This window comes from Drosophila virilis, chromosome 2 (genome assembly GCF_030788295.1).
Source record: "Drosophila virilis strain 15010-1051.87 chromosome 2, Dvir_AGI_RSII-ME, whole genome shotgun sequence".
Classification (NCBI taxonomy): Eukaryota; Metazoa; Arthropoda; class Insecta; order Diptera; family Drosophilidae; genus Drosophila; species Drosophila virilis.
This window is the reverse complement of record NC_091544.1, coordinates 8,877,149-8,894,809: the sequence shown is the minus strand read 5'-3', so window position 1 is coordinate 8,894,809 and position 17,661 is coordinate 8,877,149. Positions and strand designations below refer to the sequence as shown.

The 17,661-nt window shown below is 40.7% G+C and overlaps 1 protein-coding gene across 4 annotated transcripts in view; it reads right to left on the bottom strand.

Annotated features, from left to right (window-relative positions):
• Dscam3 (Down syndrome cell adhesion molecule 3) overlaps window positions 1–17,101 on the bottom strand; it is a 29,595-nt gene extending 12,494 nt beyond the window's left edge. For 3 of the 4 annotated variants that reach the window (XM_015171452.3, XM_002054375.4, XM_015171451.3), the window contains exons 1-10: window positions 17,032–17,101; window positions 15,537–15,638; window positions 9,648–9,906; window positions 8,857–9,103; window positions 5,962–6,104; window positions 4,156–4,317; window positions 3,626–3,775; window positions 3,432–3,552; window positions 1,539–1,656; window positions 1,035–1,258 (exon numbers count right to left, since the gene is read on the bottom strand). In XM_015171452.3, the coding sequence (XP_015026938.1) occupies window positions 1,035–1,258; window positions 1,539–1,656; window positions 3,432–3,552; window positions 3,626–3,775; window positions 4,156–4,317; window positions 5,962–6,104; window positions 8,857–9,103; window positions 9,648–9,681 (1,199 nt within the window). In that variant the 5' untranslated portion in view covers window positions 9,682–9,906; window positions 15,537–15,638; window positions 17,032–17,101. Of the gene's footprint in view, window positions 1–1,034; window positions 1,259–1,538; window positions 1,657–3,431; window positions 3,553–3,625; window positions 3,776–4,155; window positions 4,318–5,961; window positions 6,105–8,856; window positions 9,104–9,647; window positions 9,907–15,536; window positions 16,984–17,031 lie in introns of those variants that run through there. The other variant, XM_070207073.1, reaches the window with a different exon arrangement.
• Between the last annotated feature and the right edge of the window lie 560 nt (window positions 17,102–17,661).

Below are 17,661 nucleotides of genomic sequence, written 5' to 3'. Positions count from 1 at the left end.
TATTCCAGTGTTGCCTTATAGATAACTACTAGAATACCCAGGCTAAAACAGAGCTTAGTTTTATTTTTATCAATCAACCGAAAATTTATTCAAATTCACGAATATTCATTGCAATCAATCAGCATATTTGATCATTGACCTCAACAAGCATCAGTTACTGGAAAAATAGGGAAAATAGTTGCGAAAGACTTTTTAACAATCAGCAAATAGCTACCAGCTGAACGAAGCAAGCAAAAAGGGATGAAAAGAAAGAAGGACACACCGAAAATTAAATACCCTTGCAGACATAGGGCTGAGATATGATCTTATGGGAAATCTTTTTTTTTATCGATTGTTCCCATGGGACACATCAAATAAAGTAGTTTGATTTGCTTGGCTCTCCAGATATTATAAGGGAAAATTTAATACAACAACTCATGCTGTCTTTAGAGGCAGGGTAAGACTCGAAAATACCAAATGTGCTTAAAATATCTTGAAACAAAAGGTTGAAAGCTTTTTATTTCTGAACAATGTTTCCTATTTCATTAATACGATATAGTGACCCGATCCTTATAAACAATATATATACCTTATGTGTCGGGTATATATTTTTCTATGCGTTACACATTTCGTGAAAAGCCTATCATACCCTTTACAGGCTACAAAAAAACTGAAAATACATCGTATGAAAAAAGTGCCGAACAATAGCGTAAAATGAAATTGTTGCTGGCAACAAATGAAATTCTGCCCCACCGACCCGCCGTTCTTGCACCGCTCATCAATAATAATACACAGCGATAAAACATTTTTGGCTAGGAGCAGCCCTAACAACGGTTCTGCAATAACAACAGCGTATAATCCACGGCTTTTTCCAAATCAATTTTTGTTTTTGCTCTTATTTTTTACAAGCAAAAATGTTTTCAACTGCTAAAAAAAAAAAAAAAAAGAGATACAATTCGAAACGGCCCATGCTAGTTCCTGGCTACACACAATGTTGCATGTTGCAGTTGCCGTAGCTGTTGTTGCCCCCTATAACATGCTGCTAGTATACTTACTTATCCCGACCGGTGCTGAGTGCATTATTCGCTTGCAGCGGTTTGCCATTGTGCAGCCAGTCGATGGCATCGATCGCTGAGCCAGTTGTCGTGCAGTTGAAAATTGCCGTTCCGCCCGAATTGACAATTTGTACTTGTGGCAGTATATGCACAGATACAAACGTATTTACACTGAGACGAATTTCGATGCGCTGCTCCCCAAACTGATTCGATGCCTGGCAAATCTGCAAAAAAAAGTGTAAGTGGGGTTGCCACATAAGCCAGTCAAAATCAATCAACTCTGTCATATATATCACAAAAATACATGGCGCAATATACGAGTAGTGCATGTATGTATATATACAGGACAGACTGTGCATTAAATACAATATTCCACTGGCAGACAGTCGAACTGCTTGACTTTAGCCATTTGATTGACTGACTAACTGACAGTCAGCGCCTGTCAGTGGGTTCGAGGATTCTATGTGTGTGTGTGTGTGTGTGCCTGCCACAAATAATACTTACCCATTTGCCCGCGTCCCTTTCATCAGCATTTTTGATGAGCAACAATGTGCGCGAGAGTATCACGCGCTGTGACGATGGTATGGGATAAAGCGCCGCCGAGTCAGAGACACGATACCAGCTGCATATAAATATAAATGTTCATAAATATCTGTTGGTTATTAGATAAAATAGAAAACTAACTTATAACTTAAATTTGTAGTTAGTAAATAGGCGCCCCACTTTGGAAAATAATTTCTTGATTACATTTCCCACTAAGAATTGAATAACGTTCAAGTGTGTCAATAATCAGGATTGTTCATAAAAAGTTTTTTTTTTTACCCAAGTGATGTTAGCTTAATCTATTCGGTCTTTATAGAAAAATCTTGCCTCTAGCTCCTAAGGTCTTTAAGAATATAGATGGGCTATCGTATATACAAGCTCTGAGACTAAGAATGTACGCACACAGCTAGACTCTTTAAGATCGTTTACCTTTAAGGGATTTAAAACACACCTTTAATTGCATTAAAGATTTTATAAATAAATAATATAATTCCCTGTGTGGGGCCATAACAAACGTATTATAGCTGTACATTTATACAACTTATTTATAAACAGTTATAAAATAACCTATGGCAAGAGTAAATATTGAAGACATTTAACATACTTGGCTGAGCGCGCACGCACACACACACACACACACACACACACACACCCACAGAACCTACATATACCAACTGCTGATGAAATCAATAAGAAGCGCTCAGCTTGTAAGCCATAAACCGATTTTACTCATTGGCCATGCCAGACACGTAGGCAACTCGGACTAAACTTTAGCTAAAAACAAAATTATCGCATTTTTCTCGCATTTATAGTAATCATAATGTGCCCGAGGGTGCACATAGAAGGGCATACAGAGAATGGGAGGGCAGCATTTACTGAAAATATGCTGTATAAATCTCGCGCCCTGGCGTTGTCTGGCACTTGCCTGCTCTGTGGTTTGCTATTTGAAAATATTTCTGGCATTTCACGTTGCGAGCAGTCGGAGAGCGCTTTTTGCATGTTTATCTGGAGCTTGTTTGGATATTCCTTGGCACTTGTGTGTGCCTCCTTGCCCTTGCTCAAGCGGCGGGGCAACTTGGTTGTGCAAAGACTCTAACAGACACTCTCTGTCTGTCTCTCTCTCTCTCTCTTTCACTTTCTGAGGCACACATCGAGTGCTTATGACTGCATGAAATTTTAATAAGCCTGACTAAGTGAAAGAGACTGCTAAATTTCGCCAATGCCACAGTCGCATTGGGCTGTCAATTAACCAGGTCTTTTATGCTGCTAATTAGCTGGGAATGAATGCTGTTATTTGATATATTTTATTGGCTGACTTTGAGGACCCTTCCTTGTTTGTTGTTTGGCGTTTGTTGTTTTGCTGTTTACCAAAATTGGTTTTTATTGTTAAGGCAGCGAAGTGTTGACTTTTGTAAGTCGATACATTGAGTACTGGATAAACAAGATGATGAGTACATGTCGAGTAACTTGGCAGACAGCCAGTTCCTTTATTATTTTGTTTTTGTCAACAAAGTTAGAACCCCATTAACACATGGCTAATGTTGGGCTATCAAAAAGCTTTTTACGTTTTGCTAGCCAGAGCCTTATATAAAGTCCATGTAATTAGCACTAACAAAGCAGCCTCTAATATGCAATAAAACCAGAGCCCATGGCAGACATTCAAATGCACTTAAGTGTTGTCTATAAATGATGGCAAGCCCAATGGCATACCAGGGCTTGCTCGACCCCTGTGTATACCAATGTGCGTGCTGTTATTTTATTGCCACAGATAGAAGTTGGCAACTGCACAGATAGCCCAATAGGATGGGCAACAGGCCGCAGAAATTAGAAAGAGGATATGGTTTCAGTACTCACGTGAATATGGGAAATGGATTGCCCTGTATGTTGCACGGCAAATGCACATCGTTGCCACGTTCAACCTGAATTTCCATTACTGGTTTTTGGCTGGTGCTCGGCGCCAGGTTCTTGCTTAGCTCTGTAACGAACGTTTATTCCGCTCGGTATTAGTAATCGAATAGTTGGCTCAATCCGAATGCTTTTCATCTTACCTTTTACCTGCAGTACGACCGCATCGCTGCGCTGTCGATCCCCATTAAGTGTGTTCGTAACCAGGCAGCTAAACTTCACCAGGCCATCCTCGGCGCGCACCGAGCGCACATACAGTTCACCAGAGGCAGCCAGGACCACATAGCGACCGGCTGCAGTGAAGCCAATGGCAGGGAGTCGTTATTCAAAAAAAAAAAATGCATAAAACAATAGCAGCAACAAAGCGCCAAAAACAAAAGAACTAACCAAATGACAACCAAAAACGCATAGTAAAATCAAGGTTCTCGCTGCGTATTCGTAACATTTATCAATAAATGTCAACGCTAACAGCAATACAGAGCAGCAACTGTGCATCCCTCAGGACATGCTGTACAGCAACAAAAACCAACAACAAACAAGCACAACTACAATGCGAGTATGTGCACATAAATTTCAGCAGCAGATAAACACTCACACAGGCACGCAGCAGTGTAAATGCGCGCACGCGAGTGTGTGTGTGTGTGTGTGTGTGTAAAAATGTGGCAACACTCACCAACATCCGACAGTTCCGGCAGCAGTATCTCCTCGCCTCGATGCCAACTGGCCACGCGCACATAAGGCCGCACATATTCCGGTATAGCGCACTTAATCAACGCCGAATTTCCCAAATAGACTTCTGTGTTTTCCACGTGCACATGAAACTGACGACGCACAACTACAAAAAAAAAAGATGGAGCAGAGCAACAACGGCGGCAGAATCAGAAGCAGCGAGAGATACAGATGAGATACAGAGAAATTGCCGAAAATCAACAATCCTTGCGTGCCTATTGGGCCAAAACTGCTCTACGACTGAAAGCATACAACGCTTTGGGCCAGGCCGTTGGGGCCAGGGGAATACTATTGCAGCAAGCGATGGGTGTGGCATTGGCAGACGGGGGCGCACAACATGCGGGACAATAAACGCAACGCAATGCAAAAATGGCAGCAGTTAAATGAATGAAATTGCTTGACATTACATGCGAAACGGAAGTGGAGAGCATACAAAAAGAAAAATGAGTACAGAAAACCAAACGAAATATTTAAAAACAAACAGAGGCACGCGACAATATATGAGTCGTAAAAAAATATTAAAAATGATACACATGAAAAATTCGAAGCGTAAATATTGAATGAGATTTTAAGCGACTATCATGCATCGTCGGCTTTCCAGTTCACATCGGGTCGCAGCAGTTCAAGTTGCGAATGCGGATTGACTGACTATACAAATGAAATCAACATTGACGATAACCGAACGTATGCGCGACTTAGTTTTTTGAATTAGTTATCTAAACATATAGATGTTGCTTGGAATTTCATTGTGAATTGAGAGCAGTTTACAATATGGGATGCAGTCGAACTACTCGACCAAGGAAACAAGAAAAATGGTTTTCTACGGCATGCTGAAAGAAATGTTTTTTTTTTTTGTTAATACGTATTCCTCTTATCGTAGCCATTTAAAACATAGTCTAAGTTTCAATTTTCTTCAGAATCCTTTAAAAAAATATATATATATTTTCATACAAGAACCTAATGGTTGAACGATTCTTCCAATATGATAAGTATTTTGCCAGCATCAGAAAAAGGACTGCATGCAACGTTTTATGATGATGTCCATAAAATTACAGGACTAGTTTGTAAAGCCTTAAAAAAAGAATGGCTGGCTAGACTTTGTGTATAGGCTGCATTGGCTCAAACAAGCCTGCTCCATTTATTAAATTTTGAACACAATTATCAAACTTATTCACAATTTTTTCATTTAAGAAAATATATATTAAAAATACAACAATTATAATCAAATATATATTTAAACTAAATGATTTTAATATCCTAAGTGTCGCATTCAAGTAATTAATAATCCCAAATGTGCAGCTGTCGGTCTGTAGAAAAGGATACGCGTAATCTCGACAGAGCATCTACATTAATTTACTAGCGCGTGCCTTGGGGTATGCAGCATTTGGGTATGTGACAGGATATACGCAGGATATTAAAGTGATATGTGCAAAAATCAAAAACTAACTCAGAGTTGACATCTCAGACAAGAAGACAGCCAAAAGTGAGGTGCAACAAAATCATGATAACTACATATAGAAACAAAAAGCTTGCTAGCAAACGCCAGGATAAAGCTGCAGAAGCAGCCGCCGTACGTGCACAGCCTGTAAATGTGCATTACAGCCATGGCCAATGGAATCGCGTGTGTGTAAGTGTGTGAGTGTCGCAATGTGTGTAGATATTTGTATTTGCGGCTTGTTGTGCATGCTAATGGAGCCGCCATGCACTCCATAGCTGCAGCGTCAGCTACTTTACTCTACTTTGCGCTTACCTGCTTGCACCTGTACATTGCGACTCAATATTGTGCCGGCCTCATTGCTGGCTCGACAACGGTAGGTGGCCTCGTGTACATCCGTGCGATAATATTGCGCCAAAAACGGTGGGAAGTGCAATGTGCCATTGCCAGATATTTTTCTGCAATACAAAAATAAAATAAACTAAGCAGAGCACACACACACAAAGAACATAAGCAGAATGCAATATTTTAGTACGCAAAGTCTTGGAGCTTTCGTCGTTATTTATTTATATACATTGAGAGCGTAACACAAAAATTTGTTGTACAAAGCACCCAAAATGGCAGCCACTTTGCCGGCGAACATTTTTATATTGCAACTATAGGCGAACATTTGCATAAAAATGCAATAAACCTAAGGATTCTCTTATGCACTGAACGAATGGGCTAAGCAGCTGGCGAATGCATTTGCACGACAGCTACTAACAATGGGACTTAAGAGCAGCCATCGCAGCTCCATAAAGGAGATTATTTTCACTAGAGAGGCCACAGAGGAAAATGCACATAAAATATGTAATCTAACACAGGGATTATTAGGGACTATATGGAGCGTGGACAACACAGTTCAATGATGTTGAGCATTTGGTTGCACGATGTTTTTATTATGATTATTTATTTATACGTTTTGTTCATTTTAATATTTTTTATTGTTGTTTAAAAATGATATTTGCAAACATAATATTTAAATTGTAATTATTTGTAAATTATACACTTCGTTAGAATTTGTTTGTATTTTACTGTGTAATTGGTTTCAGCCCTTAGGATATATTACTTTTTTATTGCCTTTGTATAATTTTTTAACCATTTTTAAAACGTAACTCTGCTCGTACAACACATAATACCATATTGCTATCTCTTCAGTATTAAAAAGTGTAGCTCGTAACTCATAAACCGTCGTTTAATTTGATTGTCTCGGTTGCTTAAATGGCCATCACAAGCAATCAACATTCCATCACATAACTTATGCGGTGCGCAACGAAAGCAAACAGCGTACTGTGATCCACCGCATTCCATTCGAAGCACAAAGGATAGCATACCCATTCAATGGTCGCTAATCATCTCTGGGAAGCCAACTAACAAGCAACAGCGCCACGCTGAGCTGAGGGAGGACAACAACTATAGACCGGCAAAAAACATCAAAAAACTTCATCAAGCGGAGTTTTCAAAAATGTTTAAGTGCTGGCAATTTGTTTACGTCTATTGCGTTTGCATGTACCCAAAAAAAAAGGGGAAAAATAAAAAAAATTAACTAAAAACCCCCCACACTTTGTGGGTCGGCGAGATAAGTACACATCCCGTATACTTGTACCCGAATACGTCACTTGAACTCAACTATGCTCTTTAGCAGCTTAAAATGAAATTTGTTTCATTTCCATGCAGCTAGCTCTGTTGCGACCAGAACTCATTTTGGAAGCGAAAACTGCCCGTCAACCACGGACACACACACATGCACAGACGGCCCCGCAGATACAGAGTTATTCACAGTGAGTGTTACGTGAATTGCCTGGCTTATATGCACATATGTATCTATATAAACCTATATGATCACGTACTTTGAATGACATTTCATTTTGAAAAACATAAAACTTCTTTTAGTACATTTTCAACGAACTCTATTACTGTGCGGGCCGCTTGTTGTTGTTTTTATTTTCTGCATATTTTACTTTGATAAATTCACATATTTATTTTATTCGTAAATCAGCGGACCACAGAACTTAATCACAACAGGCTTACTAAATGGGCTAATGCAACATGATTGCGCTTATACAGTATGTAGGAATATTCTAGCTACTTAGAGATGAACGTGTGACATCTATAGCGAAACGTGAAACCCGCTCGTGTTGACTTGTTGCAAAACAAATACTCATTCTTTATTATTTGTTGAACCAATACTTTGCTGAAGACAACTGGAATTTTGGGCACACTTTGTGCCTATGCCACTTAAGAATTAGAAGTTTTTGGAAATCTGTTTTATACAATGTGATTAACAGTGAAATTGATTGACTGATAGAACATATTTTTTATTTTAAATTTAATGCCTTACGTAGCTCCGTTTGATATCTTAAAAAGTAATATTTTTATTTCGTGTGACTTATCGTGTCCTAAACGTCCCATCTCTACTTAGCAACAGACGAGCACTAAACTATGTGCATTTATTTACCATCGCAAAGCATTGCCACATTTTAATTTAACATTTAAGTTTTCATAGTGCACACAACGACGAAAACAACAATAACATGAACAACAGCTAGAGCCTGACAGCATTTTAATATTTTAAGTATTAACAAAGGGCCAACAGAGATGAGTCTGGAGGGGTGTGTGCAGAAATTCAGATTCAACTCGTACGTCTGGTTGCATGACATTAACATATAAGCGCATTCCAAGCAATGCAAGTCTGCAGCACTTGTTGTTGTTGCAGATGTTGCCATTGTTGCTGTTGCTGTTGCTGCTGTGTGGCAGCCACGCATTACTTTTATGTATAATTTCTTTGCTCCTTTCAAGCCGTTCCATTAAGAGTGCACATATTGTTTGTCAGATATAGAAGAGGTCGTTCTTTTGCATATATTCTGTGGCCTTTCATTTGTGGCCACAGAAAATAGCCTGCCACTGACAACATTGATTTTGACAGGGCTCTTGAGAATGGTAGCATACCTTCGGGCACCTGTTTGACTGACAAGCTGCAGGGCTTAAAAAGTTTGCAACTCGCTAGCATGTTAATTGAATACAAGCCCGAAAACACCTTTCACATTTGCCCACAAGCTGAAGCCGCAACAATGTGACTGCTGCAACCGCAGCTGAGAAGCCCGACGAAGCAAGAGAGCACACGTACTTAATATTACTCATACGCATAGTTGTCGAAACCGCAAAACTCACCTCAGCCCAGGTACCTGAGTTGCCAGAGTGCCGTCGCGCATCACCCAGGACACCACCGGCGCTGGATTCCCATGTGCCGTACAACTAACCTGTGCGCCCGTATCGTTGCCAAACAGCAGGCGCGGCGAGGGCTCCAGCAGGAACGTGGGCACGCGTAAGCCGCTTGTGGCCTGTGAAGGTATTACCAGCCAAGCGGCAGCCGCCAGCAGCAGCAGCAGCCGTAGCAGAGCAGTCTCGGCAATAGTTGCTGACAAAAAGAAATAGAAAGGTAAAACAGGATAATTATCATCATTATGTAATTATGCAAATGCAGTTGTGTATGTGAATTGTTTTAAGCTTAAAGCTGGTTAGTTGCAATAGTAGCTGCTGCCAGTTGTTGGTTGCCCTCCACTTGTGCGAGTCTTATAAAATGCAGCTAATTTGGATTCGGTTTCAGCGCACGGCTCTCATTTAGACAGCACTTGAACCAGGCACTCAAGAGGGCCCAACCAGGCAACCAGGCAGCCAGGCAGACAGGCAGAACGGCAACGCAGACGAAACACTTTATACTGCAGGCACTTGTGCATATGTGTGTTTTGCGGTAATGTGTGCGTGTGCCATTTTACTTTTTGATATATTTATGGCTGCGCGTGTACGTCTGTAGTTTGTTTACCCGGCTCAAAACTCGCTTAACTGTAATACAAATGAAGTTTAACTTGTTGGCAACAACGATGACGGCAACTACTTGCAATAACCACAACAACTAAAACAACTGCGGCAGCATCAACAGACGACTGCAATTAGTTACCCACCTTTTTCTCTATTTCGAAGCACTAATAAACCCATCGCGTTGCATACAGGTTATATTTGTGTGTGGGTGTGCTTGTTTTTAGCTTGCTTTATATTTTCTGCTATTATTAAATTAAATTTAGTTTACTTTGGTTGCAGCTTCTCTTTTTCCACTTGTTATTTGCAATGGTTATTTTGTCTGTTTTTTGCACAAAAGTTTTCACTATTTTTATTGTTTCCTTTTTGTTTGCCTTGCTTCCCGCTGACGTCGTCACCTTCCACCTGCAGATGAGAAAACAAAATTCACTAGTTTATTTTTCTCTTTGAAAAATGAATATTTTTCTTCTTTTTAATTAACTGTTATTAAAATAACTAGACTTGACAATCATTATAATTTAAGTGAATTTGTATTTCTAATAATTATAAGTTTTACTGATTAAAAAAAAGAAATTGATAGTGAAAAAATGAAACTAATTGAAGTAGCAAGTAAAGGTTTAAAGGGGTGTAGTTATAACTTATAATTTTAAAAGAAACCAAAGAATAAAAACAAGTTGTATACTTTTTATACATATGCTAAACTATGGTTAATATACGACAAAAGTATTATTATAAATATTTACACTTTTCTTATTATTCAGCCTATTATTTAACTAAACTTTAATAGCTGAAGATTTTTTCAGGGCAGGCCTATGTACACATATATACTGCATCTCTACAGCTCATGTCAAGTTCAACTCTGGGCCAGAGTCATAACAACTGAGTAAACAACAAACAGCATTTTCTATGCTCCGCAGAGAGTGTTGTGCATATAAACATGGCTAGGCGGACGCTGGTGCACAGACCGCACTGATGTGTGGCATCAAGTCTGATGCCACCGACTCCGCACTGGGATTCCAGATCAGTCAAACAAGCAGCAATAACAACAACAACAACAACAACAACGAGAAACGACAACAACAACAATTCAGTTTGCATTGCTCTACAGCTTTGCCGCGCACTTTGTAAATACATTTAACGAGTATTTATGAGCGAGCATAAGAAATGAATGACTTCTGGCATCATTAAATTTTATTCGCAACGGGCACACCCACACGGCAGACGAGCACAACTACAATGAGGAAAATATGTACAATTTTTTGAGGTCGAGGAGTTGCTTTGGGTGTGAGCACGAGACTCTGAGACTTAACACTGAACGTTCGTCTATTCATTCAAAAAGTTCAACAGCCCTGCAAAAACGAAATTCACAGAATACTTATTGTGCTGTATGCTTGCCACGCCCACTGCTTAGGCAGGCACTTTGCGCTTTAGCAGCGACTAAACAAACATCATCATGACACCCATTAGAAGAATCGACGGCACGCCAATGACAGGGGGTGGCATGGGGCAGGTATGGGTAGAGCAAGGGTCACACTCAAGAGTCCTTTCATGTTTGCAACTTGACACCTTTCTAGCGGGGCCAGCACCGGATGCGAATCCTGATCTCTGCTCCATGCGAGAGTCTGACGGGCTTCTTCTTCTGTTTGCATTTAATTGAGAATTTAAAATGATTTGTTTATTTTTTTTTTCTGCTGCGTCTTTTGTTGAAAAATTTGCTGCAAGCGTTTTGGTTCTTTGCTCAGCACTTGGTCGGTGTCGCCGTCAAACAAAAAAGTGAGTGTGCAGACCTACCCCCACACTGCCACTGCCCCTCGCATGTGTGTGCGTGTGGATTTGCTTGCCTTTCATTTTTAATGAGTTTTTATTTTCCACACTTTTGTATGCCGCTCTTTGCCCCGTCTAACTGTCTGGCTGACTGTGTTGCTGGTGGGAGGCGAGAGGCGTTTGGTGACACCCTTCAGCCTTCAGGATACATGCCGTATCCTTTGCGCTCACAAGCGTTTACTTTTCCTTGTGTTTTGTATGTCATAACTGTTAACTGTCAGCAAATTTGACGCTAAATGTGTTGCGGCGCTTTAAATATGTCGCACTGGCTTACTATGTGGTTGCCTTAATGTCACTGTATCTGTCTATCTGTGTGCGCATGTGTGTGTGTGCGTATGTTGGTGTACTAAGCGTATGTCTTTGTAATGTGTGTGTTGGTCTATAACAACTGTTTATCTGTTGGCAGTTTGTTCTGATAATCTGTTGCTCGCTTTGTGTCATCAAAAGGGCAGCAGCTCATGATCCTTTGGAGTAGCAGAACGCCTGAAGCCAACAATTCTGAATTGTGCTAAATGCTTTTCTAACCACAGCATTCACTCGCAATAAAGGACAATGCTCGCAGCAACTCGAATGCGTTGACATTTGTTACAATGCGGTCGACAATAGCTCAATGAACGATTTGAGTTATGTTCATGTAAGCGAAAACTGAGCTCACTAAATTGGAAGTATTAAGCCTTAAGATACCCTGGCATGATTGAATTACGGTAACTTTTCATAAAAAAAAATACACTGTGCAATACAATGTGCTTAACAAGACGAACTAACTTGGCCTTATTAACAGAAACTAAAATGAACAAATATTTTTAATTATATTCACATGTTCTTTTTACCTATTGACTATTATTGGATTATTTACAAACAATTAACATTCAAGTACACCTCCAATTCGAACAGATATTTCAGTTTCAGTTTCAGTTCTTGAATACAATGCTTGCAAGAAGCAAAAATCTTAAATGCATTCAACAATAGTTAATTGCAAAGTTATTTTGAATAGTTCGTTGTACAAAATTCAATTTTAGCTTCTAATTAATTCCGTTCAGTTGCCAATACGAAATACAATTTCGTAAATGGCCCAATAATCGATTCATTGTGAAATGCAGTTTAATTGTTTCACTGGAATTTCAATTAACGTGTTCAAAATGACAATGAGCAAAGCGTCTTACCTCTTGGGCATCTGCAACTCGGCTAAAAGCCGCAATCAGTTTCAAATTGAAAGCACTTTTATGTTTCATTGTTCAGAGCGCCATTGTCTTCATTAAGACACCTGCTGTTGCTCGCATTGTCGACTGGAGTTATATAATTACTGCCTAAGTACGTGCCCCGCCACAAAGTAGGCAGCTCCAGTAATGTGCACGTTGTTAGCAGGGCAATCAATCTTGCACGAGAAATGGACAAAACGCACACCCGAACACAGAAAGTAGAGGCAAGTGCCATACAATTGCAGCTGGACTCCTTTGGCAGTGCCACCCTGCCACCTTCGTTGCAGAGCAAAACGCTTCGCTTTGCATTTTGCACGCGCCTTGAACACACAAGTGTGTTTGTTTGTGCAACGTGAATGGCTTTAAGTGCAATATGCCACAACAAACAGCAACAACGGCGCCACACACAAAGCCAGCCATCCGCACTGTGCTGTGTGTGCATGTGTTTCAGAAGCAGCCGAGCGCAAATGCAGCGTGGCACCCTTTGGGAATACCGGAAAAGTGGGCGTGGCTGGTACTAAACGCTTTTGCATCCGCCATTGCCACCTCGTAAGGCGTCAAGCAATAATTTTTCTTCTTTTGAGTCGAGCTGTTGAATCGTTTTAATGCTCGTCACCTGAGCTGTTTGTATTTTAACCGATACCCTTTCCCTGGGCTTAACAACAATGTTTTAACGCTGGCAACAACATGGGTAGGTATTTATACTAGCGAAATTTTCCATAATTTAAGTTATAGAGCTATGCTTTAAGTAAATGTGAACACCCATAGCAAGCATTTGTGTCTCTTGTAGCTTAGGCTTTAGACAATTATACATAATGTAGCTGTCACAGGAACGATCGGTTAATTTTTCCAGACATCTCATCCAAGCTCAACATTTGAAAGTCTACCCATGCTCCTTATATTTTTTCAACATTGGAAAATTGATATGTTGTCGCCATGTTGTTCAAGGCAACAACATTTGCCAAACTATAATTATTTTAAATAGAGTTTTAAAATATTCATCGGAGTTGATTGCATTTTTAATGTACGTCTACACATAAAGGGTATATATATTTTTTTGTTCATCAATAATAGCCTTTTTTTATGTTTATTTTTGCTATTTTCTTGCACCTGAATGTGAATAAGAATATGTATTTCGCCTACTCTGCTGCTGTGCTTGGGGTAAAACGGATGTGTTTGCGTTTAGCGCTGGTTGACAGCTTGGCAATTTATGTGGCCGACTTCCTGGACGTGAATTTAAAGGCAACTTTAAGCGGAGCCTCGACAATTTCCTGTTTGCCCCAAACCGCTCCTAGCTCGCGCTCCTCTAATGTGAAACGTCTAAAACAATGGATCCATTTGCACACCCACACAGGCTGAAGTGCAACTCTTTGGCGAACCCGGAGCACAATGGGTCGGGTCGAAAGTCAAAGAGCATCCGTGGCGGGCGTTGGGTGCGGTGACAACGCACTCGTAAATGGCAGCGATTTTGCACAAAAGCGGCCACTGGAACAATGACAAGAGTCGGAATCGGAATCGGGCTCAAACCTAACGCCGGCTGCTGACTGTTGCCTGGCGTCTGACGGTTAGCGGAAATGCAGAGGCGACGAGCCACCTAATAACATTTTCCATCTCCAGCTACATAAGCAGCGGGCAAATATTATACCCATCTGGCAGTGGCAGCAGCGTTTCGCGTGTTCCAACAAATGTTTGGCCACCTTTTATATTACATCAATTCAGGCGCACCGATTGTGTAAAGAAAATTGTTGCGGACCAGCCACTGTAATGGTCGCGCATATTTTTTCTAAGCCATGAAAATCTTCCATTGTTGTTGCTGCAACGCCAGCCCAGCCGCAGGGACCAAGCGTTTCGTGGGCTGGAGGGGCGACTGCATTGTCACATTGACTAACGCTCGACCGACGCGACTCTCGTTTCCCATTTTATCACGGCCTCCATAAGGGGGCCTCTGGCGCTTTGGAGTGCCTTTGTTTTGTTGCTGCTTCTTCCTCTTTTTATTGTTATTGTTGCTGTAGCTTTGAATAAAGCTGACTTGAGTGTATTGCTGCGACAACGCTGACGACTGACTGTTACTGACATCGCCCGACTGTCTGACAAATAAATTTAATTGGTACTAGGACCGCAAAGCCGTTTTTAAATTTTCTCATTTTATTGGATCCGACTGCGTCGGGCAGGTAACTTATTTTGATAGCAGCTCATATATTAATGTAAGTAATGGCACTTACAAAGTACTTGCTGTGCTCTTTGCAGATCTGTAATAATGTGTTGAGATATTTACAAATAGTTTGTTTAAGGCTATTAACTTAATAGTTTTTTACTATTTTATAGCTTTCCACTTTTAAATTACGAATTGCAAACATATTTGTAAAGATTTCTTTTCAATATTGGGTACATCCTTGGCATTTAAATGTAAGTAATTCACATTCGATCGGACTACAGATTATATTATCTATTATGAAGAGAATATTATTAACGCAATGCTGATTAAGATTTTTAAAGTGTGTTACACTTTTCCTCAGTTACTGAACGTATTTCTTTACATCATATTACTATACCAATTTATAAGAAAAACTTAAAGTTGATATAAAAATTCTTCAATGGTTACGTATTTTTCCTTAGGCACCGATCAATTGCTAACCTTTGTAAGAACAAATAATGTTTTTACAGATTAAACTTTAATAAGCAATCTGGCCTCAAAGCCTGAACCGCAGCATCTGCTTGTACGGTTCTTGTGCCAAACTTATGCAACATTTTAGCTTATCTCTGCTCTATGCATAATTCAACAGTTTGGCTGGCAAAAGGCACACACAGACATAGCCCGGAATTGCAAAGAGCGCACAGCATTTGAGCAGCAAACCCAAAATATCCATTGAAATTTGGCGATTTGTGGCAATAGCAAAGCAAAGCAAAAGCAAAGCCAAAACTCAACTGGTTCAAACTAATTCGAAATAGACAACAAACCAACTAAAATCGAGGGCTGCAAAATGAAAATTGTAAATCATTCAATGAAATTACCTCGTTATCTTTGGCCACAGAGCGCGGCGAGCGAGCGACTGCTCGGCGTGGGCAGCGGGACGATCCTGGGATCCTGGCCAGGCCGCAGTTACATTGAGTTGCCTGGCATAAAATTGTGATTTTATTATTTTTGGCAGTGCGCCCAGAATGCGGCGCTTTGCAATTGCTTTGTCGCGCAAGCACATTCATACACACACACACACACACACACTAAGAGTCTCACATATGCTGGCAGCCTTCACATGCAACGATAACTGCTGGAAGTGAAAAAAAAAACAGCTTGCGGCTGCATTCAACAATTGCCAAAAGGTGGCCAAAAACAAAAAAATGGAAGAAGAAATAAAAGCAAAAAATGAACCGCGACCATAAATTATACGCAGTGTATAGACGGAAATTTTTATGGACTGTGACTGGGGCGCGCCTAGCTACGGGGGCTCCATTTCTGTTATGTTTGTGTCTTTTTTTCAGCATTGGCTTTTGGCATTGTTGCCGCAATTTTATCACACTTTGATAATCGTGTGGCACATGCTTCACGACACGTCAGCGACCCCGACCACGTTGCCATTCGATTCAATTTGCCCGTCGCTCGCCGTTTTACACTCGATAAATTTCAACAAAGTGCTTTAGTCACTTATCACGCGGCTTAGTTGCTGCTGCTGCCAAAATTTGCATACATTTTCTATGTTTTTGTTTTTTTTTTTCATTTTCATTTTCATTTTCTTCTTTTTATTTTGGTCACTCGACACTTTATTGTGCGACCTTTTTTACACTTTTTCCATTAAGCGTCGCTTTGCTGATTTGGTTACTGCGCTAAACGCGCAAATTATTTCACCTTTTATTCAATTTCACTTTATCCACCAAACGTGACACTAATGTAAGTCAACATTGTGCATTACTGTGTGAGCGTGTGTGTGTGTGGTTGCAACAGCAGTCGCCACTTCCGGAGTCCGTGGATCGTCAGCCACACACACAACACACACACACACACTCACTGAGACCGTTTGGGGGGCCAGCAAAATCCACTTTTGTTACATTTTTTATGAACACATTCGCTGGGACAAATAACCCGTAAAGTCAGTCAAATCCACGATAAAACCGAAAAGCGCGCACACTCACACACTCGCACACAGCGGATGGATAAAGTGTCAGCAAACGAAATGCTGCTGCATAGTTTTAGGCTGCCGCATATATAGCAACACACACAATACACTGCCACACATAACGGTACAAATTCTGACACACACATAAGAACACACATGCACACTTATGCCTGGCCACTATCACCGATGGGCCCTTTCCGGCCCCGAGGCGTCGACAACGCCAGCATCCATTAATGCTTTTTCCATTAAATCCCCAAATAGTGCCTAACTCACACAGGCTCACATAGTCCGAGCATTAGCCATGCAAGTGTGTGCGTGTGTGTGTTTGTGTGTGTGTGTGTGTGTGTGTGTGCTTAACTAATATTAATACACTTGGCCACGGCCAAGCCACTAACACGCAACAGTTTCAATTTTGTCCGCTTCACACGTCCAAACAGTTCGAAATGCCGGCAATGACTGAACTGAACTTTGAATTTGCCTGCTCTACCGTCCTATGCTGCCAGCGACGCCGACTGTAGCATCCTCGATTGCCAGACAGACTGAGCAGCAACGTCGACAGCGACGTCGGCGTCAGCGCCAGTCGGTTGAGATTATCTCCGTCGGCTATTGCCCTTCGGCTCATGGCTGTAACTGTAGCCAAACGTTGCGACATGATTGAACGGCGCACGCTGCGCTGCCAGCTGCGATGTGAACGCATTCTCTCTTTTTTTACATTTTATTCTCTTTGCTATCTGTCTGAGTGTAGCAACTATAGCTTGAATTGTTGTTACTTGCATACTGCGCTTTCATTACTTACGCTCTCTTGCATTAGGACCAGAGGGCAAACGAATTACTCTGACGTCTGTGCCGAAAGACAGAGAGAGAGAGACTGAGAGGGAGAGATAGCGCCAAATCAAGAGATAACGCTGTCTCTGTTATTCCTGACCGCTGTTCTGATTGAATTATGAAGTTCTAAATTATTAATGAGAGTTAAAATTAAATCTGAAGAACTAAGCGTTAAAATTTTAATTATCTTCCGCTGCAAG